The sequence below is a fragment of the Apostichopus japonicus genome, chromosome 9 (genome assembly GCF_037975245.1).
Source record: "Apostichopus japonicus isolate 1M-3 chromosome 9, ASM3797524v1, whole genome shotgun sequence".
Classification (NCBI taxonomy): Eukaryota; Metazoa; Echinodermata; class Holothuroidea; order Aspidochirotida; family Stichopodidae; genus Apostichopus; species Apostichopus japonicus.
In genome coordinates, this window is record NC_092569.1 from 11941676 (window position 1) to 11956991 (window position 15316).

Here is a 15316-nt window from a genome sequence, read left to right on the forward strand (position 1 = left end):
ACATAGTGAAAGAGTAATCTAAACCATTCAATTGTTGATTGGATTTTTAGCACAAAAACTTCAGTTTGAAACAGCGAAATATTATATATACATGGTTGCTAACTCTACAAAAAAGCAACTATTGCTGAAACTTTACATTTTGGGTTTTTACGTTTGAGTAAAGAAGGATGTTTATCAATTAAAGGTAGAGCATGATCAATGCAGAAACTCAAATTTTTTTCTTTTTCTTCTAATTGATATTTATTACATTTCGCATTTAGTTTTCTTTACTTAGAACTCTTCCAACCTTTCCTTAATTCTCACAAAGCACAATGGTGTAGAAAAGAGAAAAAAAAAAACACTGCTTACACGGAAAAATTTGATTATCATTGGACACAAACCTTGAACTACTAAAACCTTGAAGGTGTCTGTGCTGACACAATGTTGAAGTAACAATTTGGTGTATTCTGTGAATAACCCTGGCAAATGTCAGACTCTGAGTAAACCTTACTTACAAACACAGTCTTTTTGCCTTTCATTCATATATCCACAAAGGAAATTAATTTTGTCTCACAAACAAACAAAATAAGACATGACATCAAGAGTGCTCAGACTGCCAGGTGAACACAGACATTGACATCTTTGTTAGCTGTAAAGCCAGATCATAAAGGGGACAAACGTGTGCCCATGATCTCATCAGAGGCCCACATTTAGTTGACACTTAAAAACAGATAGCTTTGATTAACTGTGGCAAATGTCAGATTGAGTAACATTATTACCACCACTGAGCTGACACAGTCTTTTGCTCTTCATTCAAAATGTATGTCGACAAAAGAAAATCATTTTTTCTCACAAACCCAAAATATGTATGTCGACAAAGGAAAATCATTTTCTCTCACAAACAAACAATATGAAGCGTGACAGCTCAGAGCAGGCAGACTGCCAGGTGAACAGGCCGGCATTCCAAATGAATCACATTTCTTTGTTATAAAGCGAGACTACAAAGGGAAAACCAAGTGCAGGGAATAAGTGACCCGGTATCGCATTTCAAAATGCTATGCAGAATGGTCATATTGCTATATACCAGTGCAAAGATGTATAGCAATTTTGGGTTGTTTTTTATAACACAGGGACTACAGTCTTTTATAAGCGACAAAACTCAGGGACTTAAATTGTTACACAACAGTAAACACCTAAACTAGTCCCTGCGTGCCCATGATCACACCATCACAGCCGCCGATGTGATACAGTAAATGAAACATTTCACTGGCAAAACTAAAGTTTACCTTTTGACAATGAAAGCTTACATGTGGCATGCGTCCGTCACGTTAGATTTTGTCAGGGTCACGTTTGCCTCCCACTCCTCGTTTTGCTTCAGTGTCACGACACTGAAAGCGAGTATCGTGTTCCAACACCTGCTTAAACGCCCCCTTTACTGTCATCTTTCCTCAACAGCCAATTTTCCTGCCTCATACAGAGACGAGTGCCGTGTTATCTCCTCCCACTTTACCTCCGTCCGCTGAGATATTTCCGGAGCTTTTCCAGAAGAAGATGGAAATTCTGTTTGTACAGCTTGTCGTTACTGAAATCTACGGTGGAGGTGCGGGCCAGGATCCTCTTCACGGTGGACGGCCCCACGTCGGGGGGCCAGGCGACGAACCTTAGCAGAACCGGGACGATGAGCTTGCCCAGGGAATCGGCCAGGACGATGTCCTTCAGACAATTCTCCGACTGCAGGTACCTGGGAGTGATGCAACACACCACGATCGCCGACGACTTCATGTTGCGGTGCAGGTGGACCTGCAGGCCCTCGCTGGCGACGGACGTCTGACCGGCGGGCTTGTGGACGCTGTTCCGCAGGCTGCCCCCGCTGCTTCCACGCTGAGTCTGAGATATGGTAGAGCTGGAATCAGCGAAGCACGGGATGGCGTGGTTCTCCAGCAGACGTCTGATTTCGGCCACTTTACTCTGGGCATCCCACTGGTAGCTGATGTAGACCCTGGATTCTACAAAATCACTGCCACCGTACCAAGGCGAACCTAAAGAATATACGTAAAACATTCCAGTTTTCAAGATTCACAATGATTATATATTCAAGATGCTACTCAGCCCCTTCAAATTCAGACAGCTAATGAATGAATATAATCATATGAAAACAAAGTATTGTTATTTCAATTTGTGGTGATCAAATCTGAATAGAAAAACCATGCCAAGCTTGTACCCAAAGATAAAATACTTGCAAACTATTTTCAATGGAATGGTCCAAAAAAAACACATGCCATGTTAAGGCTGTAACCTTTCACACTTTTAAAAATTGTGGAACCAGATTTCACAGTGACTATCTGTCATAATGTTACAATTTTTGGTATAATTTGTAAGAAAATGGTGAAATTATTTCTAGATCGATTTACAGATATTTGAATACTTTTTAAATAAAATAAGGTTTGATATATAAGGCAAAATCATTTGAATCTGACTATCATGAACTATGTATTATGTCAAGAGTTGACAGCGATCCTACCAAACCCTGTGTTTCATGCTGTGCCACAAACTCTGAATTGTGTATGGCACACTTAGAATGGTCCAGTAAATGAAAGGCATTTAATAATATAAAGCATAGGTCAACCAACTGTGGGGATACATTAGATTCTGACTTTAAGCAGACTAACCCTCTATATCAGAATATTACAATGTCTTGTATGAAGCACTTCTTTTCACCCCATAAGCATTTCTTCTCTGGTTGAACATTTTTTCAGGATATGAAGCTTTACAGTTTCATTTCAGATAATTGCAGGAAAACTGCAAATAACCATAAATTTTATGTAATAATCTGACTGGAAGATGTTACTAACAAACTGTCAACTAAAAACTAGTCAAAGCTCATTGTAACGACATAAAAAAAAAATAATAATAATAATTATAAAAAATATTTTTAAACAGAGGTTTTTCTTAGTTTCATCAATATTTTCGTCAACTATGGTACAAAAAAGTTTCTGATAAAATGGCCAAACGTTGACAATTTGATCTATTTTTTCTACTTTTTATTTTAATTTAAATGGACAGGACAACATAATTGATAAAACTGATATCTTTGGTGGGTAATCGCCCTGGAAGGTACCAACTTTAAGAGTCCACTAAGCAGCCACATGTGTATGCTGGAGAAACCAAAAGGCTTGTAACTTGTACACTTAATATAGGATGGCTATTCAAGTTAGTTTTAGCTCTCTATAGATCTTTAACAATTTGAAAGACCATAACAGATGTAAATACAGTGCATCTCTACTGGATGAAAGCCCCCCTCCCAATATAAGTGTGGCTAAGATGCCACTAACTTGTACACTTAATATAGGATGGCTATTCAAGTTAGCTTTAGCTCTCCATAGATCTTTAACAATTTGAAAGACCATTACAGATGTAAATATAGTGCAACTCTTCTGGATGAAAGCCCCCTTCCCAATATAAGTGTGGCTAAGATGCTACTAACTTGTACACTTAACATAGGATGGCTATTCAATTAAGTTTTAGCTCTAATGGGTATTTTAAGATTTGAAAGACCATTTCAGATGTAAAAATAGTTAATTTCTAGTGGATGAAAGACCCCCCCCCCTCGAATATAAGTGTGGCTAAGGTGCCACATGTGTATGCAGGAGAAGCCAAAAGGCTTGTAACTAGGAGGGCTATTCAATTTAGTTTTAGCTCTTTATGGATCTTTTAAAATTTGAAAGATCATTTCAGATGTAAAAATAGTGGATTTCTAGTGAATGAAGGCCCCCCCCCCCCTCAAATATATATATAGCCACATGTGTATGCAGGAGAAGCCAAAAGGTGTCAGTGACACTTCACATAGGATGGCTATTCAAATTACAGTTTTAGCTCTTTATGGATTTCTTATAATTTGAAAGACCATTTTAGATTTGAAAATAGTGGATTTCTTCGGCATGGAGGCCCACTCAGCCCCCCCCCCCCCCCCCCCTCTGCTCAATATAAGGAACAAAATGAAACAAAAATTCCTATATTACTTCTCATATACCTTAAAATAAAAAGTTCAATCAACATGTGATCGCTCACCTGACATAGAACTTAGCACACGTAATGGTCGCAACCCCTCGGTCATTCTGTTCAGGTAGCTCTGTTCTAAAACTACACCCGGCACCTTCTTCAATGGCTTAATTTGATGTTCCAAAATGTCAATGCTTTCGTTGTACATCTTACTCTCAAAGTCAATTGCCATGCTTTCACCTACAATACAAAATAAATTGTACAAGAAAACATTGGAAAACATAGTTAGAAGGTATCAATTTACCAGAAAAGTGGCTGATACAAAAAATATATATATAAATGTCTATATATATAGATGTCTATATATATAGATGTCTATATATATATATATACATACATAACATACACACATAAATTAATTAATTAATTAATAAAAGAGAAGGGGATAGTATGACACAATATGACTTGGGATATTTTTTTTTCTATTACTATTTCTGTTTTAGCAGAATTCATGTAGACCAACCAAAAGCAATCTCTATTACTGAGATGAGCTAAAGTATGTTTTGAATCATCTTATCAACATTACAGTTTTTGATGATTGCTTGCTCTCCCTATCATCATCCTTTCCAATAATTTGAAGATTATTTTCCAGTATAACATTACTTATTCCCATGGCTAGAAATATGGTACAACTTGAAGATGATAGATGTAGCCGTGACACATGTTTAGTTGAAGGAAAAGAAAACAAAGATCAGGGAGGACAGACAGGCCCCATCAAGGACTATTTGAAAGAAAACACAAAGGCTCAACACAAAACCCTCAAATCTTATTGCAATATTCAAAATAACTGTCTAAAGCAATGTTTACCCTATTAAAACCCTTTTATTGGAAGGAGAACTGACTCAGGCAAATCATTCCATTCATTCATAACCCTCTGAGAGAATTTAGAAGTTCTTAAGAACATTCAAACCACTAAAACTCTCAGCAAATTAAAACAATGACCTCTATTGTTCCTTCCTTTGTAAAAAGGTGACGGAAGGAAAACAAATATCGCATGTTAAGCTACCAAAACATATAAACAACTGCTGAAAGACAAAATATCACAAATCCTACCTAAAATAGCTTTCAGAGAAGGTCTTAACCTGCTCCATGTGTTCTTGAACATAAGACAGACCACAGACTTCCCTAACCAATCGGCGAAGAGCACTTCGTGAAACACGAACGGGGATGAGATCGCCGCTTCTGTGAGGAGAACCACTATGTTCTTACAAGATGCGACGTGGGGACCGTTCAGTTGAAGAAACTCGTCCCGTGATTGGCCAAGTTTCTCGTGACTCATCACCTACCGAGAGAGGATATAGTGAACAGCCGTCAGAGAGGTGACATCAATATAAGGGAGAAGATGTTGTAAAATGGGACAATTCTTAAAAATAGATGAATAAATGCATCTTGGTGATCCTAGAGAAAATCAAAACAATAAACGGAGAAGATGGTGTGAGATGGGACAAATCTTAAACGTGGATGAATATATGCATGATCTCCGTGATCATAGAAAAAATCAAAACAAGGCGAAGTACTCTACTTTGACAAATTTACAGCAGTGACTTGCATAATTTGATCACTAACTTTCTGAAAATAGAAACAACTTTCTGTGTACTGTGTAACCAAGGTTACATTGAAGTATCAAGCTAAGACTACAGTCACCAATGCTGACTCACAATGTTACAAAGAGAGTAATGGATAATTCCACTCCAATAAATAAATTGAACAATTTCATCACCGTTATGGTATGAGTACAAAAACTTTAAAGTTAGAGAAAGCAAATCAGTTAACGAACTGCATTGTCATGAATTTCAGCATTATTATTCCATTTAAAATTAACTAAACATCTTAAAAAAACCTGTACTGTTCTCTCGAGAGACCACAATGTTTATATTACGGCAATATTAATAGCTACAAAGGGGTAAACGGTCTCCTTGATCTGCAATATTCTAATGTACTATTAAATATCTATCTTTGCTTTCCCCAAAAGATAGAACTAAAATCGGAAATTGAAAAAGAGAAACCACCTTTGTGGCGGTTCTGAGCCTGATATTTTTAAGAAATTTGAATTTTGATAACGCTCAACTATTGCAGGGAAGCAAAGCTGGGTGGAGGCTAATGACTACTGCTCCTGTCCATGGGTCCATTACTGTTCATGGGGTCATGTATTGCACATGGGTCCATGTACTCTCCTTGGGTCCATGTACTGTTCATGGGTCCATGTACTGTTCATGGGTCCATATACTGTTAATGGGTCCATGTACTGTCCATGGGTCCATGTACCGTCCATGGGTCCATGTACTGTTCATGGGTCCATGTACTGTTCATGGGTCCATGTACTGACAGTATTGACAGACTTGTGGCAGGCAAATGATTTCGCAATGAAATATGTACAAGTTTACCATTAGGTTTTTCCTTTTCAAGTCTTGTTTCAAATTCTGGGCGAGCCTGACGTCAGCCGGATCATAGATGACGTAGACGCTGTCGGGCTTGGGACGCTGGCTTCTTGCTCGCAGGTGCCAACTCTCAGCTTGTTTCTGTTCTTTTTCCAAGATGGAGACGATCTGCTGTAGTAGCTTCTTACGGACCACCTTACTGTCCACGCTGAGGTGTTCCAACATGTCCTGATCCATCGCGGACATCAGTAGAAATCCGTCCATGAACATCTCGGCAAAACTCTGCCGGTAAAATTCCCTGATGCCCAGATCAAACAGCCAGCTCTGGAGGTCGTTAGCAGTCCAGCTGCAGAGGTGCCTCTTCTTGTATCGGTCCGTGAAGTCGTCCTCTCTCACGGGGGGCACAAAGGGGGCGTTGACCACGGCGAAGGGTTCCACTTTCGTCATGAGGCTGCCAATGACGATAGACGCTTTCTCCGGCAGACTGAGTCGGTAGAAAGCGGGTATGGCAAGATTGACGCAATCGTCTATCAACGGATGAAACTGCTTGGGTAGATCGACCTCTTCCAGGAGGACCAAGAAGACTTTGGGCGGGTTGATTGCCTTCTGTCTCTCGGATAATATCCTCAACTCGTAGACCGACACGGGACAGTGGAAGTAACTCTGCGTCAAGATGCAGACCGCTGCCCGGCATTTCTCAGCCGTCTCCATCCTCTGAGAGAACCACGTGGCAGAGTTCAGATTCTGCTCGTCTTTATCGAACCAGACATCCTCCGCTAGATTGTTCTCTTTGAACTGCCTCACGGTCTCGCAAACGAACCGTCTCTCGACGAAACCTCCGTCCGGAGAATACGAGATGAAGATGGGCTTCCTCGATTTCTTCGTTGTAGCTTTAGAAGAAGTAGGCTGATCTGATCCTTTGGATTGGGAACTCGATTCCCTCTCCTTTGGATTCTCTGCACCCTTTGAACCGGGAGGTTGATCCTGGATGGTTTCGTCCGCACCATTTTTACTCGGACTTTCCCTGGCGGTCCCCGATTCTATCTCGACGGACACTACATGCTTTATAGCCGGCTGCTCGCTTCCGTCTCCTTCAGGCATCCCACCATTAGACTGATTATGGTCCTCTACAACAACAAAAATTTAGAATGAAAAGTTATCATGGAAATGGTATTTCCAACAAAAGTGTTTGTAGTACACATAATAAATGCAAGAGAGCAAGTTTCAGAAGACATCGCTACGATATTGTAGATGGGTAGGGTTTGCCCCTCCTTGGAGACTATGGATGTGTAAATTTGTCATCCGGCATTACTTAGGCACATATTCCTTGATGTAGAGTATACCATACATGTTCTACAAAGGGGTTGAAAAAAGCATCACAGTGTGAATAACAGTGATCATGAATAAATTCTGAAAAATCTACATTACTGACAGTTGCATGATCAAGAGAAACTCAAGGGTAACTCCATTATTGCGATCATGAAAAATTATGTAAAGTTCATTGTGTTAAATTGGTTTTCATCTGCATTCTGCTTGTACTATTTAATCAGTTTCTCTCATCATTCTCTCCTCCAAACTTTAGCAGGCTGAAAATTTGTGTATTTCATAAATTTAGGTTTAAAGCACCCAACAGTGGACAAATGCAAATCAGAATGACAGCATATAATGCCTAGAACTTTGGAAATGAGTGACCATTCAGTAGTCTATTTTGTAGTATTTTCTAACACATTTGGTAGCCAATTCGGTTAACCTTTTAAAAATTTATAGATACAAAGCACCAAAATTATCCACTTCAAATCCTTCCTTCTTGTGCAAATGTCTTGTGCTAAGTTACAGTACGAAGTAAAAATTCCCTTCAATAGAAGAGCCCATTGAACAGTGTATGTCAAAATATGCAATTGACTATCAAATCTTGGAGAGTGGATAGTGGCAAAATGTTCAAGCAGTTCCTTTGTTGGCTTCTGTACAGTTATCTTCTAAGAAACTTAACATTAGGTCAGTAATCTTTACATCTACATTATTTTCATATTTTCTGATTGGTCATAATATTAAAGAGGATACATGCACATTAAGCAATCAACTGTAGATTACATGACAGACTTCTTTGCGATGAATAACTCCCAATTCCTCAGACAGCAAAACTAAGAAAAATCTTGATCAGATTGGAAGATACCTTACTTTAATAGCCCTCGATTTTTGTAAAAGCTCTCGATTTTTGTAATTCTGCGATGTCACAGATGCCACTAGGATCTGGGAAAAACTTTTACGTTTCTCTTCTTTCTTTCTTTTTTCTTCATATTTTTGAGAAGCATAAAAAAATCTAACAATGCTGTTAAAACTGCAACCAATGACCATCATTAGGTCAAGTTAAAAGCTGCAATATATGTTAGATTCAGCATTTTCACAAATTGAAGCACACATGTGTGTCCAGGATGTCATATTTAGACTTGATCAAGTCTTCAGATGTTGCATGTGATCCATCACTAAATCTGTGATATCTGCTAAGTGATCCATCACTAAATCTGTGATATCTGCTAAATGGGATAAGATGTTATGACAAAGTCATTCATCACAGGTTATAGGCCAATGATCATAGTTGAGGGCTTGTTTTTCCTTTAACTTTCCCTACAGTGTTTTAGTTTCTGTTCAGTACAGTACAACAACATTATGGCATATTTTTGTTCTGTCTTATCTTGTAACCCTGAGCATAACCAACCATTTATCTAGTTCAATATCACATGCAACACTGACAGTATCTATAGGCCTTATTTGGGCCTTAAAAACGGTGGCCTATGGTTGTATGAACACAGTAGAATTACTGAAATCTTTTTAGGTTAGTACATAATTATATGTAGTTTCTCTTCTTTGTTTGTTTAAAGGTTAATTGCCCTTATTAGTTCCTGAAGTTTACATTTAGACTGACAGATAATTAACACCAAAGTAAAATGTCACTGCAGCTGTGGTACAACTTTTTAGTTGTTCATCTTGGGCATTATACTGTACTAATGAGTACCAAGTAATTTTAAGAACTGCACACAGCATTAAATGATATATTGCAATAGCAAGGAATACTAAATCTACAGTGTATCTCTGGTTAGCAGGCTTGTACTACTCTCAAGCCCTTACAGATGCTAGCATGATGGTATACGGTAACTTCCAGATGCTAAGAGCATAAAATAAAAGGCAGTCATAATCAAGACCTCTCTAGTTTCATTCTATCCTTTACCAAGGTGATTTCATTGATTATTTGACTATGAACTTTGCACATGAGTTCAAGTTTCCTGTATAATTCCGGAAACCATTCATAAAAGTGCCTCAAAAAAAAAATTAAATTAATGTTTTTTTGTTTCACTGTAGCAATTTTAACCATAAAATTAATTCCATTCCAAACAGTGGTTACTAAGTGACTTACGAACACTGCAGCTACACAGTGTCTATACATGCAGCTACTGTGCGTATGCATGTATAATACGATACACAGGAAGTTACTGTACATTGCCATACTACAGTATATCTTCCTTGTTTGTTCTCATTGGTGTGTACTGGTACTATACCTACCTGATACTAGTCATTGTAAATTATGGTCTATGAGATACAATACTCAGTATGGAGCCCTAGGCCTAGGCCTAATCATCATTTCATCCTAAACACCTTCTACGAAGAAAGAAAAAATCATTATTTTGGATGAACTTGAAAGGCTGAAAGCCTGCAAATTTGTTTATCACACAATGTTTCACAATTGAACCAAAGACCAACCTGTAGGCTGTTTATGCATAGACCTAGGCCTAGGCCTAGGCTATTTGGTTTTTAGAAGGAGAAGTTAGACTTAGAAGATGCATAAATGCAGAAAGGAAATGTCTTCTCTCTGATGTCAACTGTTAGAACCACCCTCACTAACCCACAAACTTTCCAATGTAATAATGCAATATCATATGAAAGCATTCTCATGTGAAGCAACTTGCAAATAAAAAACAGTATAGGCCTACAGTAAGCTAGTCTAGTACGTATTATTACGTTAGGCCTATGGGAACATATTATGGCTACAGGACGTAGTATTAGTAACGAGACAGGTTAGTGCATTTTACGTTGATTTGTTTCAGACTGTTGATTGCTAGCTTCAGGTTCCATTGTATCTTCTATTCATCGCAAACAGAGCAGATGGATCACATTATTGTCGTCATGCTGAGAAAGGTTGTGTTTGTTGTTAGATACTTTCCCACTGCAGTTTCAACCTATCTTTTCTTGATTGCCATCGTATTCATCAGCTAATTTAAGTAAACTTTCTGCGTGTGTACACATATATGGACTAAGTAATTAGACTACTTGAGCATTCAACTATCACTTTGCACACTGCGGATGTGTACAACAACTATACTGTACGCTTGGAAAGCAAGATCAGAAATAAGTATATTAATGTTGTGCAACAAAGAATTAAAAGTACGACATCAAAAAGGAACCCAGGTCTGCTTTTTATAGTTATTTTATACCACTCGTTATCAAATTATATATCATAACAAAAACAATATCAAACTTATTCTCTTTTACAGCGTTCAAAGACTATTCTTCGGTTATAAAGCCCGCTTATGCGAACACACTATAAAAGTGGACAAATGACCTGGTCCCATGTTTTGTCTGTGGTTTTTCTGGCGGCTCTTAGAAGCCTAGTAACGGGTAAACCACACGGTTAGCAACTGTCTCCTGGCTGTTCTATGAATCAAACGTAGAAATTGTTCTGACCCCAGCAAACTGGTCTCGATGAAAATTAGCCTAAACTGTCTCAAAAAATCGCATGTTAGCGCAATTTATCGCTCATTGAGCTTAGATTGTGAATACAGTACGTGAAAATTATATCAACACCAGCGATAAAAGTAGCCAGACAGGTTCAATTCAATAGCAAATTTGCCATAAGGCACAACAAAAATCTTCGGTGACGCAGGTATTCACGACGGATCATACATGATTCTGTAAAACTAGGTCATTAATTAGGTCGTTCTAATATTCTTTCCAGTGGCGATCGCTTAGGGGGAGTGGCGGAGTGGCGAGCAGGTCCGTGCCGTGGTACCCACATTCTTCGTCAGTCGGGGGAAATGGTTCAGTCGGGGAAAATGGTTCAGTCGGGGGAAATGGTTCAGTCGGGGGACTTTTACATTAAACCACCGTGACGGAAGAATTTGCCAACTATCCTACCAGAGTGTATGCATGCCCACTTTTCAGTCGCGAGAGAAAGATATATCAAGAGTACTCATTACTCATTAGTGCAACCTTGCATTAAGAGCCCATTATAGATTTAATTTATTGTCTAAATATGCCTCACAATCCACCATGTGAAATGTAAATATTCAACGACTAAACTTCGGGCGCCAACCCCTACTTTCATGATGAAATTGCCGACATTTGTCTCTGGTCCTAACATAAACATATTAGACTGCCCCAACCTAAACAAGAAATTTTAGAAGCCCCCTCCTCCCTCCCTCCACCTTGGAATCCCGTGCACGGCGCTGAAACTTTTGAATTTTTGTGTGAGGGGGTGGGGGCCTCCCGGGTGCCACCTCCGGCACACAACCTGAATCCGCGTTTGATGTAGTCATGGGCCCGGAAGAGTGGGCTGATTCTTCCTCTGCAGAATATAAAGAGTCCCGGACTGAAAGTTCCCCCCCCCCACCCAACTGACGCCGAACACCTATACGGGTTGTGTGGGCAGGCAGTTGAGAGGAAAGCCACGTAATGCATTGGCAGGACGGTCCTTTTAGAATGATGTTTACTCTAAACATTGTTTTAAATTTAATTTCAAAATATTTTCTTAGTTTGGGATGTTTTACATCTTGTTTCATTCCCTGTTAAACGGTCACGACACGTGTTTTAAGGTGATTTGTCCAATATGACAAGTCCAAGAACATATATATATATGCCTATAGGCCTATATAATATCAATTTTTGCTTGGGCTTAAAGACCATACTACAAAATACATCTGCCGATCTTCTTTGTTAAATATAAAAGCTGTACATTTAAAATGCTCAGTACGCCAATAGCTCGATACAAACGCCCACCCCCCCCCCTTTAACCCAAACACACCACACACACACCACACACACCACACACACCAAACACACCACACATACCATACACACCATACATACTATACACATCACACAAACGAGCCTTTTGGCGTTTCGGCTACGCCACAATATCTCCCTCAATTGCTGGGTAAAAGGGCGGAATTAAAATAACGCCGAAACTGCCTTATATATACGCAAGCATAAAACCAATTACAATTAATTTTCTCAAATAGTTATGAAAATATGTGCATAGATCTATTCACTATTCAAATTTAAATGATATATTCAAACTGTTCGTCCATCTTCACAATACCAGATGGCATGTGACCATCACATGTTGTTTTGGCCAGTAATGATCTGACTAATGGCAACGCTATACATATCTCTCTGACGAACCCCAATTTATTTATTTATTTTTCACTAAAATTCGTCACTTTCCGAGGTCGCCAGAGCCTAATGAGTTCAACTGTGGTTTCCTTTCTATAGTCATGTGATTGCTGATGGTTTGAGTTGTCATAGACATTGCAGGTGTCCACATTACGACAGTTTAGGGTTTGATGTAGGCTAGAGGTGAAAGATGACCTGGTCAAAATAAGTTATTCCTTTGGGGAAGGTTGTCATCGTATTAATAGGGATGTTGGACTTGTCAAGATTTGATAGTCTCATCTGAGATTTTACATTTATAAGCGCTTTATTAAACCCCCACTGAATTATGTCCATACCACTGCAGTATTCTAAGTCTTACACTTTAACACCCAAGCGTAAATAACAATTATCAAAACTGCAAACATGCTAACATAATCACCTCCGTACGTCTGTTTTATCGACACTTTCCCCGACAAAATAATGTTTAACCTTTGAGGCGGATGTACGATAATCCTATTGTGGTATTTGCCCATAAGAAACATAAATACTGGCAAATTTGCGGTGTTAATAGTCGGCGCTTTGTGTCATGCTATTCAGTCAGGATTGGTCATGACGTTTTGCCATAGAACATAATGCGTCAATGAATTTCAATAATGAGCGTACATTGTAAATATACGTCATAAACTACGGAACGACAGTGTCATTCCTGAATCTTCTAAAGTGACTTTCATATGTTGACATTGACAGAGAGAGATTTCCCACACTTGGATTTGTATCCTCCATCCTGTGGTATTGCAATGGCCTCATTCCAGCAAAACGTGCGGCCTCTAAAAGACACCGCCACCCACATACGATTCCCAATGATCGAATCATAATACATAAGATCTATTATGTATCTCTATATGATATGCTTTTACTTTTTTAGTACAATCAGTCTTGGTAACTACGAAACTTACTTATTCCATATGTTACCATAGGCGTAGGAGACCAATTTGATTGAGGGGGGGGGGGGGGGGCTGTAATATAACCAAAAATTTTCGCGCATTCAACATGTTAATGTACATATCATATAGGCATTCACCGGTTATTATATATCACCTACCAATAACATATACCATCATTTGCCATTTTATTACCCTCCCATATTGGTTATAATTATTCTTTTGCAAATTAGATTTCTTTCAGTATGGGTGCCCGAAAAATTCTCAGCATATTGCCCGAATTTTTTCAAAAAATTCGCCTCGCCTCCTACGCCTATGTATGTTACTTCTGGTCAAGAGGAGGTCAGCCACCGGGAGGCGGCGGATCCCGGCTGGGGCAGGGCCGGGTCGGGCGTGGAGCCTGGGGCAGGGTCGGGTCGGGCGTGGAGCCGGGGCAGGGCCGGGTCGGGCGTGGAGCCGGGGCAGGGCCGGGAGTCGGGTCGGGCGTGAAACCTGGGACATTGCCGCGTCGGGGGGGGGGGGGGGGCTCTGTTAAAGTTTGAGTTAATAACTTCGAACTGTTACGGGGTTTTCAGATCATCTTGTACAATTTTCATGCGCCAGTTCGCAGTAGTTATACTTTCAAATCTTCAACTCCATATGCATGCAGACACACATACACATTAAAAAGTCAAGACGTCAAAATGTTCGATTCTGAGTCGTATTTATGAAATATGAAATATCGTCTATTTTCCAGTTCTAAACTCAATGTTGTGACGGTAAATGGGGACTTGCTCCCTGTGTCTGACAGAAGGGTCATTTTCATCATAAGAAAAGGGTCCGGTACTTTGTCATTTGTTCGCAAGTTTATACCAAACCATATTTTGAGAATGATACCCCGACGATACTGCAGACGCAGTGTCAAAAATTGAGTTCTTCACACGCAATTAATGAAGTAATTCCATCGAATTCTGTGAATAGTTTGTCACGCAGACACTTTTTCTATCAGTCACTATAGTATTATTAGTCAGTCCTAACAACCAGTAAATTGAAAGTACTCTCAATATTCGGATCCAAGCCTATATGTAAACATATATATATATATATATCCCTATAATGAGATTGACACATTGAACAATATATTATGACGCTAAATCATGACTGCGGCCGGAGGTTATTGTCTGGGTAACTCTACAGTCCTCACTTGAACATTCGTAAACTGATAATACAGATTTTTTTATTGCTACTTATGTTCTTTCCAATAAATACATTGCTTAGTTTGGAAACAGTGCCGGGAAAGTGTGGTAGTATAGCCTTATATTGTAATATAGGCTATATGGCAAGATTATAATCAATAAGGTATTCATCCTATATATATAGATACGCACACATACGCCTACACCAAATTTTCATCTGTACCCACGTACTTTTCAAATATAGACCTATATACAACATCAACGGTATAGAAAAGATCCTGCCACCCCCCCCCCCCCCCCGACACGTCAACCAAATATTGACCATCACCTCCAAACCTCCTCCCGGCCTCCATCAACCGGC

General features: G+C 39.3%; 1 protein-coding gene across 1 annotated transcript; it reads right to left on the minus strand.

Moving 5' to 3' along the window:
* Positions 1-1207: 1207 nt before the first annotated feature.
* On the minus strand, positions 1208-10741 carry LOC139973456 (uncharacterized). The gene is made up of 5 exons (XM_071980148.1): positions 10502-10741; positions 6423-7543; positions 5092-5320; positions 4048-4218; positions 1208-2018 (listed from the first exon to the last, which is right to left on the minus strand). The coding sequence occupies exons 1-5, from the start codon at positions 10542-10544 to the stop codon at positions 1486-1488; spliced, it is 2097 nt and encodes a 698-aa protein (XP_071836249.1). The 5' UTR covers positions 10545-10741; the 3' UTR covers positions 1208-1485.
* Between the last annotated feature and the right edge of the window lie 4575 nt (positions 10742-15316).

Bases quoted from the DNA above. Each gene is read 5' to 3' on its own strand.
- LOC139973456 (XM_071980148.1), bottom strand. From the start codon at position 10,544: ATGGAACCTGAAGCTAGCAATCAACAGTCTGAAACAAATCAAC. The intron at 4,219-5,091 runs GTAGGATTTGTG...TTTGTATTGTAG, and splicing joins TTCTCTGAAAGCTATTTTAG to GTGAAAGCATGGCAATTGAC. The intron at 2,019-4,047 runs GTGAGCGATCAC...TATATTCTTTAG, and splicing joins TGTGCTAAGTTCTATGTCAG to GTTCGCCTTGGTACGGTGGC.